Source organism: Salarias fasciatus, chromosome 22 (genome assembly GCF_902148845.1).
Source record: "Salarias fasciatus chromosome 22, fSalaFa1.1, whole genome shotgun sequence".
Taxonomy (NCBI): Eukaryota; Metazoa; Chordata; class Actinopteri; order Blenniiformes; family Blenniidae; genus Salarias; species Salarias fasciatus.
Window position 1 is genome coordinate 3572517 of NC_043765.1, and position 18653 is coordinate 3591169.

General features: G+C 45.8%; 1 protein-coding gene across 1 annotated transcript in view; it reads left to right on the top strand.

The window, feature by feature from the left end:
- The window catches only part of angpt1 (angiopoietin 1), a 60369-nt gene extending 45777 nt beyond the window's left edge, over window positions 1–14592 (top strand). The window contains exons 8-9 of the mRNA XM_030121200.1: window positions 9275–9405; window positions 12725–14592. Of these exons, the coding sequence (XP_029977060.1) occupies window positions 9275–9405; window positions 12725–12888 (295 nt within the window). The 3' untranslated portion in view covers window positions 12889–14592. The remainder of the gene's footprint in view (window positions 1–9274; window positions 9406–12724) is intronic.
- The last annotated feature ends 4061 nt before the right edge of the window (window positions 14593–18653 follow it).

The following is an 18653-nucleotide window of genomic DNA, read 5'->3' on the forward strand; positions in this document are numbered from 1 at the left end:
GCAATTATCCCTCGGTGAAATATGGACTCCTAATCCTTCAGAGATGAAATCTTGTACACAGGACCAAACTCTCATTTATTACCGGCCCTCTGAAACGCTGGAGCTGATGTTATCCTCCACTCACTCATGTAATTCCCGTTGGCTTTGCCCATCACAATAAAACTCTTAAAGCAGTCCATTAACAGCCATCAGATGATATCAATATTATGAATTACAAGGCTGCAATTCACTGACAGTCCAAGTTTCATTTGGCTGCTGAGTGAACTGAGCTGCCAAGGAGCAGGACGGACGGACGCACATCGAAAACCTTACTATTTCACTTCAGCTGCTCATATTTCAGAGATCTGCAAAGCTGTTGTTGCAGGTAAGGGTGTGTGTACATGCTGGTGTGTGTGATATAATGTAAGGCCTAAAATATGTTTTCAAGTGAAAATCTTTTCAAGTTCAGTTAAGAAACTTTGCTCCTACAAAGAATTGTTAAGTTTCCACTGAGGAACAGCTCAAATCAGATTTGTGTGGTCAGCACTGTATTTTCCAGACTACCAGTCACATGTTTTTTCAGTTGTAAAACCCAATCATCGTATTTTATTAAACGACAACTTACATATCAGAATTTACTGCTACTTCTTTTCTGTGACCAAGACTTTCTACAGATAATTACATTTTTTGTAGTTTGCTTCATCTGCAGAGTACAAGTAATCTGAGCTGACCAAACTTCCCTCTGAACCTCCAGCTTATGATGTTGTGAAATATGCTGTTTCTGTTTTTTTCACTCATTGTTACTGCAGAGACCAAAATTGTGGAGGTCACAGACTTTATAAACAGCGCGTGAAGAAAAAGAAAATTAGCATTATTCACAATGTGGCTGCTTCGACACAACACGAGCTGCAGAAGAGAAAACGATAAACTCAAACATAATTTCATGACCTGCAAATATTTTCCCAATGAAAGCCCTCAGACCAACACATTCAGGCGACTCGTTCTCACTTGTCAAAAGCTTCTTTGATGTGAAAATATGGCCTTGTCTGATTTGTCAGTTGTAATGGAAGAGAACTAAACGACTGTTCTGTGTGACAGAAAACAGTACAAAACAAAGCTCAGAGGACAATCCCACAAAATACAGCGAGAGTGAACAAACAGTGTCAGACAGACAATAACAGTACAGAACGAGATGTGAATGTTTCGTTTGGGCAGGAGAGTTATGTAATAAGAAAAGCTCGACTCATTTTGACACAATGACACAACGGCGTTTTGAAGCTGATGAAGAAAATAGTTGAGTTTATTCCCATCTTTGTAGTGGCTGGCTTTACACACTCGATGCAGTGAAAAGAGCTGAACCTGTAGCATCTATTCTGTTCTCCGCTGTGTTTTCAGCTCAGAGCAGCAGGTGGGATGTTTTGTTTGCCGCTACACCACCGTGCAACCTGAACCTCCTACAAGAAACCTGGTACGATGCAATGAACTGAATCTAAGAAGCTAAGATTGAAGGATTCAGTGTATGAAGTTTTGAAGGAAAGATCTGATTTATTTTTGTCTGAGCAGAAACAGCAAGTATAACACAGTGTCGTCTGCATATTGGTACATCTGGTGGAAATGTTTCAAAATGGCACACAATGCTGATGGTAACCAGAAATGCTTAATAGTAGGAATCTGCTGCATTACTATAGGCAAGCTCTGGTACAAGGCGAATCATCAATTAAAAAATTATTCTGCATGATTTTTTTTTTTTTTTAACAAATTCTTTATTCAAAATCCGCAAATCAAATTCCACCATACAGCTGTGTAATACAAAATTTAACAGATACAATGTGGTTCAATAGTACTCCTTGTTGCCATCAAACACTATTTTTCCCATATTACAATGAAACATCAACAAAAATGATTTTTTTTCCTCTTTTCTTAATAAATAAGAATTCAATTACAAATATAATTGTGAATTGTGAACCATTTATCTTTAAATATGTCAGTTTTCATTTGCAGTCTTGCAGTTATCTGCTCCATGTGATACACTTCGTTTAGTTTGTTCTTCCATTGTGTAATGCTGGGGGGTTGAGGTTTAAGCCAGGAGGCAGCAATCTTTTTTTTTTTTTTTTTTTTTGCAATAAAAAGTAATATTTTTAATTGAATTCTGTTACAGTGTGGTATAAAATTTAATTGGGAAAATTCCCAGAATTATAAAATTTGGTTCTAATGGAATTTTGACACCCAAGCAGTTTATAATTTCACCCTGGATGTCTTTCCAATAGTTTGTTAATTTGGGACAATCCCAAAATATGAGTATGGCCCCCCACACCACCACAACCCCTCCAACGTCGGTCTGAAGTTTTACCAAATCTGCACGATCATGTTTTAATGGCAGAAATCTCGCCACTATTTTACAACTGCAAGTTCTGGCAGGAGATTATTTTTTTAGACGTTCAAAATCAGTTAAGAACTAGACTTATTGCTCTGTTGACTTGTTGGAATATTTTTTGGTGGGGGGGGGTGTGGGTCATATTAAGCATAATATCCCTCTGGATCAAACTTAGCATCACCTGTTCCTTCTCAATGCATACTTATTAAAATAAGGGGAGAACCTCTGGCACCCGTGAGAACCTTTCCCCGAAATCCCCGATGACAGAAACACTGACAGTAGTTTAATATATGCATGGACACAAGTTGAGGTTTACAAGGAAAGTAATGTTAAGTATGCATGTTCAAAGCCTCTCAAATGGAAGAAAAGAGTTATATGTTGATCTTGTAACGGGCCATTACATCTTTATTCAATATCTTTCCTTGTGTGGACAGCCAAGTTTTTAGATCCAGTCATTTCTCCATATGGTAATGACCTGAGCTCCCTCAAGAATAAGACAGATCTCATTTAGATGTTTTTCTTGTAAGGATTTTAAAAAGAAATTGGCAGGATTCAGGTTTCAAAACATGGTGACCTCTCTCCTTTCCAAGACTCACACTGAGATAATCTCAGATACGTCAAGTTCTGTCTACTTGAACCTCATCCTTTTGAGCTCCGGGTTCAAAGGTTTCCAGTCCTTAACGGTTCCTAATCTTAAAGTGAAATAAAGACCGTGTTCTGTGGTCAGATACAAAACACAAATATAACTGGATAGCTTTGAATCACCACAGATTTCTGGGATCAGTGTAATTCTCACAGTGCTCATAGCAGTGGTCATTTTCCTGCTGGTGAGCCGCTGCCAGCTGCTGATAAAGATGCAGTGGAAAGAGGCTAGTAAGTAAATTCAACCACAGTTTTAAGCTCAGCGTATACTTGGAGAGATCTGTGGGAATTCCTACATTGAAAATTCCTACCATGGACTTTTTAATGTAGATCAAGTCAACCTGCAACCCCGTCCAAGTCGCCGTCGAAGGAACCTGAAGCTGATCCCAGCTGACAATGAGCAAAAGGCCATTTCAGCCCGAACACTAACAGGGTGAGGCGGCTCTGGCTCCTTCCCGAAGTTAGGTGGTTCGATCCCCACCCCTCTTATCAAAGTGAAAGACACTTAAACCCAAGTTGCTTCCAATTATGTGGGAGGAATATAGATGTGTATGTGTGTGGGAACGGATGACTGTAACTAAGTGCACTGTGTCTGCAGACATGGATGGGTCTGTGTGAAATCTCCTCACAGAGAGAGAGAACCACACCCACCGGTTTCACTGAAAACTGATTACGATACTACAGAGAACAAGAATACACTCTAAACATGAACAGTGGGAGAACAGGGACAGAAAACCAACTTGGACTCTCATTACAGTGGCTGTCAGGTCTAAAACCACCAACATCCTCGGACAGTATGCACTGGGATCAGGACCTAGACCAGGAGAACATGGACTGGGAGTCAATCAAGTCTGGAGGCCGCCATTTTTGTTTTGAAAAAGTCACATTTTCAGTGGCTATGAGTATCTTTGTCTCAGAGTGTGCTTATGTGTCAGGATATGTGTTTTGAACTGGAGCTTTATGATGGTCAAAGTCAAGAGAGCAGCCAGCCAGACACCTCCGCTGCCATGTGGGAGGAAGCCAGCCATTGGTCGGGGTGATTAACCTCTGCAATGGGCCAATCAGACTGCAGTTCGGGGGGCTAATGACTACCAGGTGCACGACAGCCAGCACACTCTCAGCTGACCGGGCTGCCGCCGACATGCAGGGAGATGAAAGAAAGCATGCTCAGAGCAGCGTGTCCGCCCAGAGATGAAAAGTGTCTTTTTTTGTGGGGGGGGAGTGGAACCATTTCCACTTTCATTTAATCTAATGTTTTCATGCACATTTTATAGTGGCAGATCACATCATTTCTTAACTTTCTGGCATCTTCTTCAAATAGGAGTTGGAGCTTTAAAACAATGTAACGTGCATTTCATCAGACACATTGTTTTAGGAGTGGCCCCGCACCTTCCCAAAGGGCTGTTTCTATAAAGTTACAGTATGACAGCAATATCCTCTGCTCAGAGTAACACACTGGGCTGTGAAATGAAACGTGTCAGCTGAAAGAGAGACTGCTAACTGGAAACATGTTAGCAGATTTAGGAGCCTTCACCAGTTTGCTCTGCTGTAATCTTAAAAAGTCTCTTCCTGAAAAAAACACCTTTATTTCAGTGGCTTATTACAAAGAGAAAATGTGAAATACGGCTTGTAGAGACAGCGACTGGAACTCAATGAAGTCTGCAGCACTTCAGTGTGGTGTGGAGCAAGGGTGTTGAAACTACAAGATTTCTTTTTCTGTCGAAATACTCAGAAGCTATTTGCATTTCTGTGCAATCACATCTGCTAAAAGGAACAAACACTGCCAAAAATCTAAACTTTTTTATCATTTACTGCCAAAGATAAAATGCATCTCAATCTCAGTGTCGATGCCCCAGTGGTCTAAACGTACAGCAGCTTCATTAGAAAATGGTCCAGAGTGAAAACCAGCCCTAACTGTGAGCTTAATTCAATAGAAAAATGTTAACCTGAACCTTAAAAGTAGCAATTTGTCAACCACTTTCGTTGGTTTGGAAGAAATGTTGAAGCTTTTGTAGATTTAATAAAGACTGCAAAGTGGATTAGTGTGAGAGGAAATGGGATTTGTTGTAATCTATTCCATCTTCTGTCCACACTTGCACTCAGTTTGTGAATGAATGTGCACAGATGTTTTCAAACATCTCGTAAGACTAATCACAGCGCGGGTGTGGATGTGGCTCTAATCAGAGCCTTGTGTCCGCTCATGGACATCCAGACTGACTTGCTTATGTTCAGGCCAGAGCTCTGTGGGGGGGGGGGTCACAGCACGGCTTCCAGGACTCCTGGTTCTTCTTTACACCTGGAGACCAAAACATCCGTTCAGCTTCCATCCATTCATCCATTCATCTTAGCATCAGAAGGAGCTGCAACATCTGAGACTCAAACACAACAAGCTCAGGACTGACGAGGGCTCTGGTTACAGCGAGATGACAGTGCTAACCACTGCACCACCGTGTCGGCGCTGAACGTTGGAGGCTCTGCTGAACTTGGAGCAACAGTAAACATTGTGTTTTGTAACCGTGTTTCATGTTACAGTCTGACAAACCGTCAATTAACGGAGCCCAGTTGCTTTTGGAAGCGGGTGGGATAAACATGTTGCTGTAATCAGATAGTTCACCTGCAACTCATTTCATGTGTACACAGTTAGCAGCTGCGATGCTCCGGAGCTGACCCTCATTATGGGCCCAGCTCAGGCTGCTCCGAGGCTTTAATGCATCGCTTCTCTAAAATCACACACACACACACACACACACACACACACAATTCCCATTTCTCTTTTGGGTATTTAGTCATCCAAAATGTTTTGCTTTTGTTTGCTCAGACGCTAATGTGTTTGTCTCAGAGGTATTCCAGCCAGGCCTCATGCAGGAATCAAGAGTAAATATAGTTGGACGGTGCTAAAGACGCGTTGGCACATTGTGTCCTGTCCAGCTACCATGTAGAGGCCTCGTCAGCAGACGCAACCGTTTTCACTTTTTTTACGTGAATTAACACCGGCCATCACACAAAACCAAGCACACTCACATTGGCAGCGTCGATCAACTTCACATGCATGTTTATTTTTAGGGGTTTTTTTTTTATTATTATTCTGGGAGGAAATCAGAGAACATGATCAAACCCGCCATCCGTCTGTGGTCAGAGTCTAAACTTTAAAATCTGAATGCAGTGGTTTACGAGAGCTGAAGTTATCTGACATTATCTGACCTGTGGGCCGATGAACCAGGGGGGTCAAACATAAGACCCGTGGAACAAAACCGGCCCCTCAAGAGGCTTCAATTCGGCCACCAAACAACCAGTAGTGGACACAGCACAACACTGAGCCTAAAAGCCAAGCTGTCAGGGTGAGTTTATTAAAACATGCAGAATGCAACAGCTGGAAGTGAAGTTTTTTGCACCAAAAGGTTTCATTCAAATTGGCTTTATATTGATGTTGTGGTCATTTTCTGTAGCAATTGTTTGGTTTTGTGAAAATGCAGACATTTTCCTCACGTATACTCCGCACCACTACAAAGAAAAAGTTTAAAGTTTCAACTTAAAGGTTGTTATGGCACTATTTTAATGGTCAGAAACAACCCACGCTTTAAAGACCACATCTGGAGACAATAACTGGCTACTGAGCTCATTATATCCAAACAAAGCCAAGTATATTGATACTACATCATGTTTTCTGTCAGATAAATGGGTAAAATGTGGGGGCTTTCGTAATTTGGGTGAGCTGCTCCTTTTTCGGTGACATTCTCGGTCGCTCTTTTGACTTTCTAAATAAGTCAGAAGATCAGAAACAGCCCTCTGTGTCCAGTGATTATCAGAGGACTGAGGTGGCCTGACACCAGACTCCCTCCCCCGAGACCTCGCCAAGCAAAAGCGAGGAATTCCCCCTGCAGCTCCATATTTTGGTTGCTAATGAGCCCTGACCAGCTGCATTGCTAAGTTTCTTCGCCACAAAGGATCAGATTAGTATTCACCTCTTGTTTGCGTCTCCGTCCAGCTGGCCAGCGATCCGCCGCCCGATCCGTTTCTCTAACAGAAGTCGAAAGATGTCATCCCTCCATCAGTCTTCTCCCCTTTCCCTTTCTAAACAGGCATCTCTTCCTCTTGAGCTCATTGCTTGGCCCATCTTTTGATTACCTCACTTATCATTCGAGTGCATAATGGAGCCTGACGGGAGAAAACCGCGGATGTCAGCCGGGTCGGGGGGTTGTTGGTCTGGTAAATATTCCGCACAACCGGTAAACACAGCCGCACACTCTTTAAAGCCGCCTGTCAAAGTGTCAGGCTGGAAATCCCTCTTCGCGATGGGCCCTGGCGATACGTCAGCGCAACAAGGGCTGGTAAGAGCTTCAGAGAACGCAGTAAATGCGCAGTGGAGTCTGGTCTTTATCAGAGCGGTAGCAGACCTCGTCCCTGACACTTCATGCTTTCTTCCTCTCAGGCAGGAATTAGCCCGATAGACGTCGCGCTACCCATAAGTGAGGCGGTGTTTTTTCGGATTCCAGTTCACACTGAGCTGGGAAGCATCTCCTCGGACATCTGCTGCCTTTGTCGAGGGCAGATAGCACAGTGTGCACACATCCAGGAATTTGAACATGGACACGTAGTCTTTCAGTGGACTCCCGGGGCGCCCGTCCAAAGCCTCCATGTTTCGTGGTCGTTCGGTGCCACTGATTAGACACATGACTCACTCCTACGCTGTCGGATTACGCGTTCTGGTTTAGTGGCCGGGTGAATTCCCCACTGCGGCCCGCAGTCACACTTTGTACTCCGCTTTACAAATCAGCCATTTGCACAGCTGTCCAAATACAGAAGTCCTTCACGCTGAACGACTTTCTTTCCTGTCGCTGAGATGTTCAACCTGATCCCTCGCAGCTAAACGCCGTCTCGACCCACTCTCACTGGAAAACCCAGACTGGACGCTCAAAGCTTCCTCAGAGCACAGGACGCTGCTCTGAAAGTGGACGGCACCAAATATCAGAGAGTTTTCAGAACGTCGCTGTGGAAACGCAAAACTCTTTCTGAAACAAAAATGCAAAAATATGCATTTAAACGGGAAAGAGAGCGTGAGAAACAAAGACTTGGAGAGGGAACAAACGGGAAGCAGAGACACGCCCCGGAGGAATCTGCTGCTCCGCCGCATGACGTTTCCATGTTGAAGCGTCTGCTGTTCAGTGACAGGAGGAGCAGCTCAGATGAGGGATGACAGCCCGGTTTTAGCTGAGTCCGGTGGATGAGCGTGGTCACTCCTGGAGGGCCGCAGTCCCTCATGGCTTCGCAACACCTGATTTTAATGAGCGACGTGTTATCAGGCTTTCTGGAGAGCTTCAGGAGAGACAGGACTCCTCTCGGGTGAGGAAGACGTTGAAGACATGCAGGAATGTGGGTCTCCTGTACCGGGGGAGGGGCGTTTATTGTGGTGCTCTGGTCCTACATAAGGCCCACCATCAGACCTTTTGTGGCCCACAGGCCTTATGTTTGACACCTCTGGTTTCAAGAATGATTTCTCGTCCCTTCACCTGCCTGACGTTTGATCTTTGTTTCCTACATTTCCTTTCGCGCTGACGCCGTTTCAGACGCTCTGAGTCGATGTTAGACGGAACATGATTCAGACCGAGTCACGGCGCTTCCACAGCATGCACTCATCAGATTCTGCACTGTTTTAACAGCCTCCCGTGTTTTTTACGTGTAATGTCGTCCAGACTGGGGCCTGCTGTGAAATACTCCTGGTTTTTTTTTTTGGTTTTTTTTTTTTAAAGCTGGATTTGGTTTCATGACAGAAAGAAAACAGAGGATCGTGAAGAGAGGAAGAACAGTAGGAGCCTGTGCAGTTAAACCCAATAAGCCAAGACAAGAAGAAATATTGCATACTTGGACAACAAAGACCCACAGAGAGTTTGCCACATCTGTCCAGCTGTGGATGGATGATGGGTTAAACAGGTTGTTTATTGGACTTCCTGCTGCGTAGCTGCTGCAGGTCTGGATTTCAGGATTCAGTCTGTTGTTGTGCCGTAAATTACCGCTCTGCCCAGACATTCCTCACACTCCTCCTGTCTGTAATTCTTTAATACACACTTCGTACCACTCTTTGTTTGACGCTGGGCTCTAACCGTGCTGTTACTGCTGTTCCAGGACGTGCAGTCAATCACAACAAAACCCAAACATCCCCCCCGGAGACGGCGTGTCTTCTCGCTGTCTTTATTGCCTCCACCACTCACATCAACGCCCCGCGCTGCGCGTCTGTCCGTTCACGGCCTCACCCCCCGTCTCCCTCCCCCCGGTGTCTTCCAGGCTGTTCCTGAAGAGCCACAGCGGGACGGCGGGCAGGCAGAGCAGCCTGGTGATCCACGGAGCAGACTTCAGCACCAAGGACATGGACAACGACAACTGCATGTGCAAGTGCGCCCTCATGCTCACCGGCGGTAAGTGGACGTTCAGGCATTCGCCCTGGAGTATTGAGGATTACTTGCTTTACTTTAGTCTATTCACATTCAAGGAATCACATTAAACATTGATCAGATAGTTTATTCTCTGGAACACGTGTCTGAAATTACATATTCATGACTGTAATCACGGTAAATCAAGCTGTGTGTTTTATTTTCTTCTGATCTTTAGCTTTAAATATTTTTCTTAGAGCAGATCAAGGTTCAGAAGCAGCGTCCACCTCCATCTTTAATTCTTCTTCCTGTTCAGAGTTACGTGGTGCTGCAGGGGATTCCGGTTTATCATGGTCAAAGGCAGGTTCAGGTTGAGCCACTCAGCAACCGTTTACCCTGATTTATTCACGAAAAAGTGACATTTAAGAAGCCATGCTGGGAAATACTGGTCTGCTTCTCCAATCATTTTCTTCCTTCCTGACGTCAGCCGTACTGAACGTTTCCTCATCTGTTCTCTCAATGATCAAGTAATTCAGTGATCATCTGGGCGCTGGATAAAACGCAGATTTGGGATAGCAGTAAACCCTGCTTTCACCACCTCTGAGCTCCCGAACAAAAATAAGAGATTTCTTTCATGTAATTAGGGAGGATTAGTTTGGGTTACATTTATTGTTCCCCGAGGCAAATTTGGATTACAGTGAGTCACAAAACCACAGACACGATCCAAGCAGATAAAATGACAAAGATGCTCGAGGCGGAGAGCTAAAAGCTCCACAGCTGATCTCAGCTTCACGCGGCCAGTTCAGCTGAATCGCAGAGTCGATCTGAGGTCCTGTTTTCACGTCTTCAGTGGCTCTATCTCCCTGGAAATGGAGGAAAACCTAACTCTTTCAAAACGCTCTGACTCCGTCGCCATGGAAACAGAGGAAAACGCAACTTTTCACCAACACTCCGACTCTGTCCTTATGTGTCTGTGCATCCTGTGATTTAGTGCACTGTTTTTCCCATGCATGTGTTTGTGGTTTCATGAGAAAAACAGCCAACGACCGAAACACAGCATGAAAACCGAAATGAAAACTGCTTCGTTTTCCGTGTTTCTGCTGTTTCTGTGTGAACAGGCGCGAGTTCAAAACACGGAAATGCAAAATTTTCCTGGAACAAAAACAAACACAATGCATTTGGTCTTCCAAATTTCAAATGAATGTCACCTGACCGGAAGGACTCAAACCCTGGTTCTGGTAGGGGGGGTAGGGATTGCTGGGAGGGACTTGGGACCGGCGTCTTTTAAAGATTTCCTCTCAGCTTGCCTCAGTGGCTGAATGTTAGTTTGTAACAGCAGAGAAACAGACTGGCTGATGAAGTCTCATGTGAGACTTTTTTTCCCTGCCGTCATTCTTCTTAGCAAATCGCTGAATTTCACCACAGAATTCAAAAAGCCCGCATGGTTTTTCACTGAGATCATGTGTTTATCCCTGTCGCCATGGAGACGCCAGGTCTCGGTGAGGCTCACCGACAGCCTGCGGCGGCGGCGCCTCCGCCGCAGCGTTCGCTGGTCACTCCGCCGTCTCTCTGCACCTATGAGGCTGTTTTCTGCCGTCCCGCCCGCCGCTCCGGCGCTCTGCGTTTGGAAACCTTCTCGAAACCCCTGGGCGCGGCACCAAGTGTCAGAGAGATTTAGAGTGACTCTGTGCGAGTGGAGCGGGCCGACCCTCGCCGTCACCGCGGAGTCCCGACCCGCCGCTAATCAGGCGTCTTTAAATCCACCTTTCAGATCAGCTTCAGCTCTGAGGTCACGGCGAACACAGCCGATTATGGTGGAACTGGCATCCGATCGCCGATCAACACCCCGATTGGGAGTGATTGACGGGCCGCCGGCGCCCGGCCGCAGGAGGGGAGCATGACAGCGAGTGTAACCGAGACGAGCGGAGGGCTGTATATCATCTGATTTATTCCCCGTGTTCCTGAAGGCAGGGCTGACGTGAAGTGACGTAAGAGTCTGGAATCCACCAGAGGGAAAAACCCTCCCATCTGCTTTTACAAGGTCAGCCGCAGCAGGCGGGACGAGCGGGCTGGACGAGGGTCCAGTGTGGACAAACACAGGTTGTGCGTTTGCTCTGGGAAACAGTGGAGATGAAGCGCTGACAGCAGGAAGTCGCAGTCACGCTTTTATCCAGAGGGTCAACCGCCGTCCTGGAGCGATTCTAAAAGGAAGACGAGTTTATAAGTCAGTAAAGATCTGTGGGATTGAAAGAGAAGGGATCCTGATCGTAAATCCTGCAGGACGACACACAAAAACACTGAGGAGGGTTATTTACATCTAAAATTTAATGTGAGGTGTCACTTTGAAACCCCCCTGCAGGTGAAATGACCTGCAGGGGGGTCAATGTGTGAGCTACTGGCTAAATACTGTGTGTGTGTGTGTGTGTGTGTGTGTGTGTGTGTGTGTGTGTGTGTGTGTGTGTGTGTGTGTGTGTGTGTGTGTGTGTGTGTGTGTGTGTGTGTGTGTGAAGCAACAGGGACAGGTGAGATGCCGTCCTTTAGTCCAGCATGTGGTATTCAGGTCTGTCCAATCAGTGTGTGTGTGTGTGTGTGTGTGACTGACACATGCCATGCCTGGCATAGAGTCTATATCTGACTGGAGCACGGTCCAGGCAGAAATCGAACTCACAACTCTGGATTTTGCTGGTTGTTGATGGATGCTCCTGTAATGGCGCTTAACTACAGTCGACACCATTTAGCACAACGAACAGATGGAAGCACAAACACAGCCGCAGCATTTCAGGAAAGTTGCGTCTTTCGCTGTTCCCACAGAGTCTGTGTTTCCATGGAGACGGAGTCAGGGCATTCCACTTTGTTTACCAGTATTCAAACACATTTGTAGCAAATCAGTCTAATTCAACCCTTTCTGAATTAGCGACACAACAATGAACTAATTTGACGTTAAAAACTGAAACAATGTGGAGCCGGCTCGCCTGAGCCGAGGGGGAATCGTGCCGTTTGTCGCCGTCGGGGGAATAAAAGCTTCACATTCCGTCGCTGCTCGCCGTCCACGCTCCCAGCTTTAAATAGAAAGAGGCAGAGCGGCAGGTAGCGGCTCGCCGGCGATCCCGCTGGCAGCGACACATCCAGCAGATAGAGGCGGTCTGAGCCGATGCCAAGGCTCGGGGGGGGGGGGGGGGGGGGGGGGGGGGGGGGGGGGGGGGGGGGCATGGGAAAGTCTCAGCCTTTCCTAAAGGGCAGGAGTCACAGTCAAGGTGACTTTAACCAACACCTGCAGGACGAAGGGAAGAGTGGCTCAAACTGAGAACAGGGAGAACGAGCTGAACTTTTTCTGAAGGGTTGACGGTCCTTCTTCTCCCTCCAGGTTGGTGGTTCGACGCCTGCGGCCCGTCCAACCTGAACGGCATGTACTTCACGCAGGGGCAGCACATCGGGAAGCTGAACGGCATCAAGTGGCACTACTTCAAAGGCCCCAGCTACTCGCTGCGAGCCACCGCCATGATGATCCGGCCGCTGGACTTCTCCTAGGCCTCCTCCTCGCCGCCTTCCTTCCTCTCCTCCTCCTCTTCCTCTCGTCTCATCTCATTTGTCGCCGGGAGTCACGGAGCGAGCGAGCGGACGGCCGACCCGCCTCGTCGGACTTGGAAACGAGACGCGGCGCCGCGCCGCAGACTTCACAGGCCTGACCCTTCTTTACGGCCCGGGACACGTCGGCGCACGGCCCGAGGTCACCTGGTTTGAATCCCTCAAGCACGACGTCAGTCTTCCTGGATCGACGAGGAGGGATGGAACTGTTTCTAATGACTGAACCTGCAGGACAGAACTCGCCTGAACGGAGGACGGACCCGAGACGTGGCCTTTTTTATTAACAGAACACATAGATATTGTGACTGTGTTATATATTGTGTTTTTACTATCTCTTGTTGTTGTTGTCGTTGTCGTTGTTGTTGTTCCTATTTTTACACAGCAGCCAAAGACAGAATGAGGAGCTGGATTCAAAGTCGTGGCCACAGCCAGTCAGAATGCTGGGAATCGAACCGGGGTTCGGCCCGGGGGACCATCCACGGTTATTCTGTGTGACTGGAGGATTTGAATCGCCTCGTCGTGCGGAGACGAGTGAACTCCGACCCCGTTTCCACGGCGACGTCTCAGCTGAAAACACTAAACGAAGCTCGAAGTTTTGTGGCGTCGCCGGAAAACGTCGCCGTGTAAACGGGACCTTGATGGAAGGCGTTTCTTCTCGTTCCACTTGATTTATTTCTCTCACGGTGTTTCACACAAATTAACAGGTTTTTTTTTTTTTCTCTCTCTGTTATCTGTTTTTCCTGCGTTTTGATTGGATCCACCCCGCCACCGACGCCACCCCGGGTAGAAATACAGTCATTATCGCCGCGCCTGTCGGAAACAAGGCGGCGATAATGACGAAGGTCGCTCGCAGGTATTCGCTGGCGGCGGCGCTCCACCTTTTGACCCACTAATTATTTTTAGAGTTCATCATGGGGAGGTTATTATTGGATTAAACTCTGGAGCAGTTCGCCTTGAAAAGCTGGCTGAGAAACAAGCGGAAGCTGCCAGTACACACACACACACACACACTCACACACACGCAGTGCGTCCCGCCATGTAAAGGCTTATATTAAGCTGGTTTCGCTCCTTCAGTTCGACCCCGTCCCAACTCTTTTTTGATCGTTTTTGAGTAAATTGTGATCCGGAGTGTTTTTCTCACACACACATCAGCGCGACAGCCGCGGAGCGCTGCCAGTTTCTGTTTCCCATCAGCGCAGCTACGCGGGAAGAAAAGCGGCCTGGATCGGACGCGGAGCGTGAAATGAACGGTTCCTGAATCGGGTCCATGCGAAGACACGTTTCATAACGGGCCTTTTCCTGAAAGGTACGACTTGGAGGAAGACGGAGCGTATCTGGAACGTGTAAAACCACGGCTGACATGTTTATTAGCACACTTAAATTGTATAATTGAATGAGTGTGTATGAGGAAAGCTGCCCGTTTTTTTTTTTTTGTTTTGTTTTTTTTTTTTTGTTCCATGTTCTGAAGTCAAGCATGAAATCTAGAAGTTAAACTAATAACCCTGGAAAAATGTGCCTTTGATAACTCTGCTTTTTACCTCATTCAATTGTAGATTTGCAGATTTATTTAAACCTCTTTTGTAACATGTGGTCGATGTTGTGTTGCTAGATTAAATAAAGAAGCATGTGATGCACTAATGTTTTCAATCGGAGTGGAAGCGGAGTTTCTTTCCCGATGATAGACGAGGACTGAAAGCAGGAGTGTCATAACATAAGGCCCGTGGGCCAAAACCGGACCGCACAAGGCTCCAATGTGGCCAAATCACCCAACAAATGGTACTTTTTAATTTTTTTTTAAAGACGCATCACAGAGTTGAGCTGAGACGTCAGTGATGCTGATATGACAGCTAGCTAGCTGGATGCTATCAGGCTAGCCTCAGAGCCGTGCAGTCAGGGGGGAGTTTGGAAAAACGTGCACGCAAAAGGCTGCATAATGCAACAGTTTAAATTGAAGATTGTGGTCGTTTTTGGTACTAATCGCTCAAATTTGGATAAATATTGACATTTTACAGGAGTTTACATGCTAAAGGTTGTCATTGTACTATTTCACCATGAGGTCGCTGAACTAAAATGACTTTGAAAACCCTGATTCAAAGCAAAGAACGTAAAGAATCAGACCTTTCTTCACATCTTTCTCCACGCCGACACGCTCTGCCTCCGACCGGCCGATAACATCTTCACAAACGACTGCTGTGACGCAGAGTTAGCGCAGAAATCGCAGAGGAAAACAGGCCTGCTGTGTTTAAGAACCAGATCCTGCAGAGATTACGTCCCCGGCCTGCACACGCCGGCGGCGGCTCATGGCAGTGACAGATCGGCGGCGTGTCGATCCGCGCCGTCAGGACCTGCAGCGTCTCCTCATAGCTGACATTCCTGCGTCTAATCAGAGGTTAGAGCGGCGAGAGCGGCGGCGGAGGCGTCCTTCAGCGCCTGCTCTGACCCCGACACCCGGCCGGAATGTGGAGAGGGTCGGCACACGCTGGCAAACACCCCGCACCGGAGCGGGCCGTCACACACACACACGCACACACACACACACACACACACACACACACGGAGCCTCACATCCCCGGCCAGGTCGCTCGCTCTCTGAAATGGATCCTTCCTGTCCTCTGAGGAGGGAGACGGACGCTTCTGGAGCCGAACCAGATCAGATCGGACGGACTACAGAACCTGCAGTATGAACAGTCCGACCCCCCCGAGGAGACCACCTGCTCACACACACACACACACACACACACACACTGGAGTGAAACGACATGAAGACGCAGGAAGCTTAAGGAAAAACAACAGCTTTTTCAGATTTGATGATAAAGATGTTTTGGAGTCTGTTAAAGAGTTTCTGTCACCACTGAGGCCTCGTCTCACAGGAAGACGCATCGTTTTTTTTGTTTCCAGAACATTAACAAAGGTCCGTGAGCCAAAACCGACCTGCAAGAGGCTCCGAGCAGGTACAGCTTTAAAAGAAAACACCGCTTGATGAGAAATTATAGGAAATTTGCTGCATTTTGCATCAGAAACTTTCACTAAAATTGGCTTTATGTTAAAATTTTCGTTACTAACTGCTTGGTTTTTGTCCAAATATCAACATTTTAATCATGCATATTCTGCACCCCAACACAGAAAAGCAGGAAATAGAACCTAAAAAAAAAACATGATTTTAAGAAAAAAAACACAAATGTGTACTAAAATGTAAATGTTGATATTATTTAGATAAGAATCAAACCACGAATGGACAAATATTCAGTCAGAAGTTTAAATATTTTGCCGTTTTCTACGCAAGTGGGAGAGTTACGAGGCTTTTCTCCTCTAAACAAGAGAAATGAGGACGTTAGCGTTGGCTAACAGAACTGTTTAATGAGTGAAGAGGCTCGTGCTGCTCCGCTCCGCTCCTCTCTGATGTTTCCAGAAGCTTCTGATTGTTTCTAACTGACTGATCTAAAGCAGCTGTTTATCTCTGAAGCTCTTGTGAAACACGAGGCCGGGACGTCAAAGCAGAAACGCCTTCATCTCAACGCCGGGCGGCTCGCCGGGGAAACCCGCTCCGCCAGGGGACCCCGGGTTCGAGTCCCACCTGGACGTCCAGTCCTGTGGGAGCGTTCCGGTTTGAGTTGGGGTGAGATCCAGCGTCCCTGACCTCGCCGCGACCGGGAGATTTGGCTCCTCACGACAGTTTTCTCCTCCTCGTCTCATCGGAAATAAATCATCTTCTTATTTGGAGATGACTGGATTCTGACCCCTCTCCACTAAATCCCCACTTAGGAGAAATAAGAAATCAATCAGAGACAAACGATCCCGTCCATTTTAGGACTAGCATGAGAGAAGAGGAGCCGAGCGGGACGGAGGGAGAGTCTGGGATCCGAGTCGGTGGCGTTTCTTCTCCCTCAGCACCCATCATAAAAAACTAATCTTTATTATTATTATTTAAGCCTCATAAATTCCCCTTTTGTTCATTTTATGATTAAAAAAACTTGTAAAAAAGTTCAAAATAAAAGAGAGAAGTGTTAAATTCCACCATGAATCAGAACGCAGACCCTGTTCTCTTCAAGAACAAACACACCTCGTGTTTTCATCATGGATGTCGTTTTCAAAACGTTACTGTGTAAAAGAGAAACTTTCCTGAAACGGAAACACAGAAACGATACGTTTTGACTGAAAAGTTGTCACATATAACCAAATATCAATTAAAATGTCTCTGAAATTACTGAATTTATTTCAAGAAAATACATCAAATGTGTGCAAGTTGATTAGAAAGATAAATCTAATAATGTTGTAAATGAACCTTCATTCCCGTCTTGGGAAAACTGCATCCTAACATCCTCAACTCTGCATCCTAAACTCGGTTTTTGGCGCTGAAAGCAGGTTTAAAGGGAAATAACCATCTGACCTTGAACGTGTTTAATGATCCAGACGACCCTCTGAAGCGTCATGAGCTGAGAAACGTGTTAAACCAGCAATGTGGAGATAATTCAGGACAAATCAGCCCCTCTGTTCGTCTCCACCAGCAAATATTTCACCAAAATGAGACAACAGCCGACATTTACAGCGAGTTATCTGATCCCGCTTTTCTCAAAGTGAACATCTGAAGTCAGCGTGACTTTTTCTGGCTCATCAAATGAACACACACGCGCACACACGCACACACACGAGAAAGGATTATTTTCCCAGTAATTACGAAGCGCTCTGGCTTGTGTTGTGCTGCTTTTGAGTGGAAACTCCTGAGCTTTAAGCAAACAAACGCGGCGAGATGTTTGGAGGTCGACACTCCCTCAGAAAGACTCGGCTGTGATTGATGGTCTGCGAGAGCGAGGCTGACGGGGAGCGAACACACACCGGGCGTCAAGCGAAGGAAGGAGCGCCGCAGACGCCCCAAAACCACCGACCACACCGGAAATAACGGCAGCGCGGCTCACGAGGATTCAACACCAAACAGCCACACTTCTGGTGCAAATTTGTTACTAAAAATATGTTTGTTTGTTTTCTAAGAGCAGATAAAAGCTGGTCTGAAATTAGAACATACTGTATACATGTTTATTCATGTTTTTAACTCCAGTTCTGATCAAAAACTGTTTGAATATTTATTGTGTTTCAAAAAATAGTTATTACTAAATATGCAGATGATTCGATTCAATCTTTGAAAAAAAAAAAACATTTCTGAGAGAATGGACTTGAAATGAAAATGGGAAAATTAAGTGTTTTCACTTGAAACATTATGTAACTGGACTCGAGTGTATTTTAAGTTTTTGGAACAGAAAATTTGGGAGAACAAAATGAAAAAACGTTTTGTTTTGTTTTTTTTAATTCTCACTTTATATCACATCTGGTCACATGCCTGATTAAAATAATTACAAAATAGTGTATATTTCAGCATTTCCGTTTGAAAAATGGCCTGAATTGGCTTTTAAAGGTGACTGAATATTACTGATAGACAGTCCAAGATGTTATTTTCTGAATTAAATCATTTGCAGTGTTTGTTTTTAAGCAGTTCTTATTTTTTCAGATCAATCCATCGATCAGGTTCACTCAGTGGGAGAAACAAAGTGGAAAAACACAGTGGGAGGTTTTTCCAACTACAACATTCACCACAAAAAATGTCAATATTGAGCCCAATAAATGCTGAAGTCCGAAACTTATACTGTAAACTCAGTAAAGAAATCTCATTTATATGAAATTCTGGCTTCAATAACTCAGATAAGTTGCATAAAAGA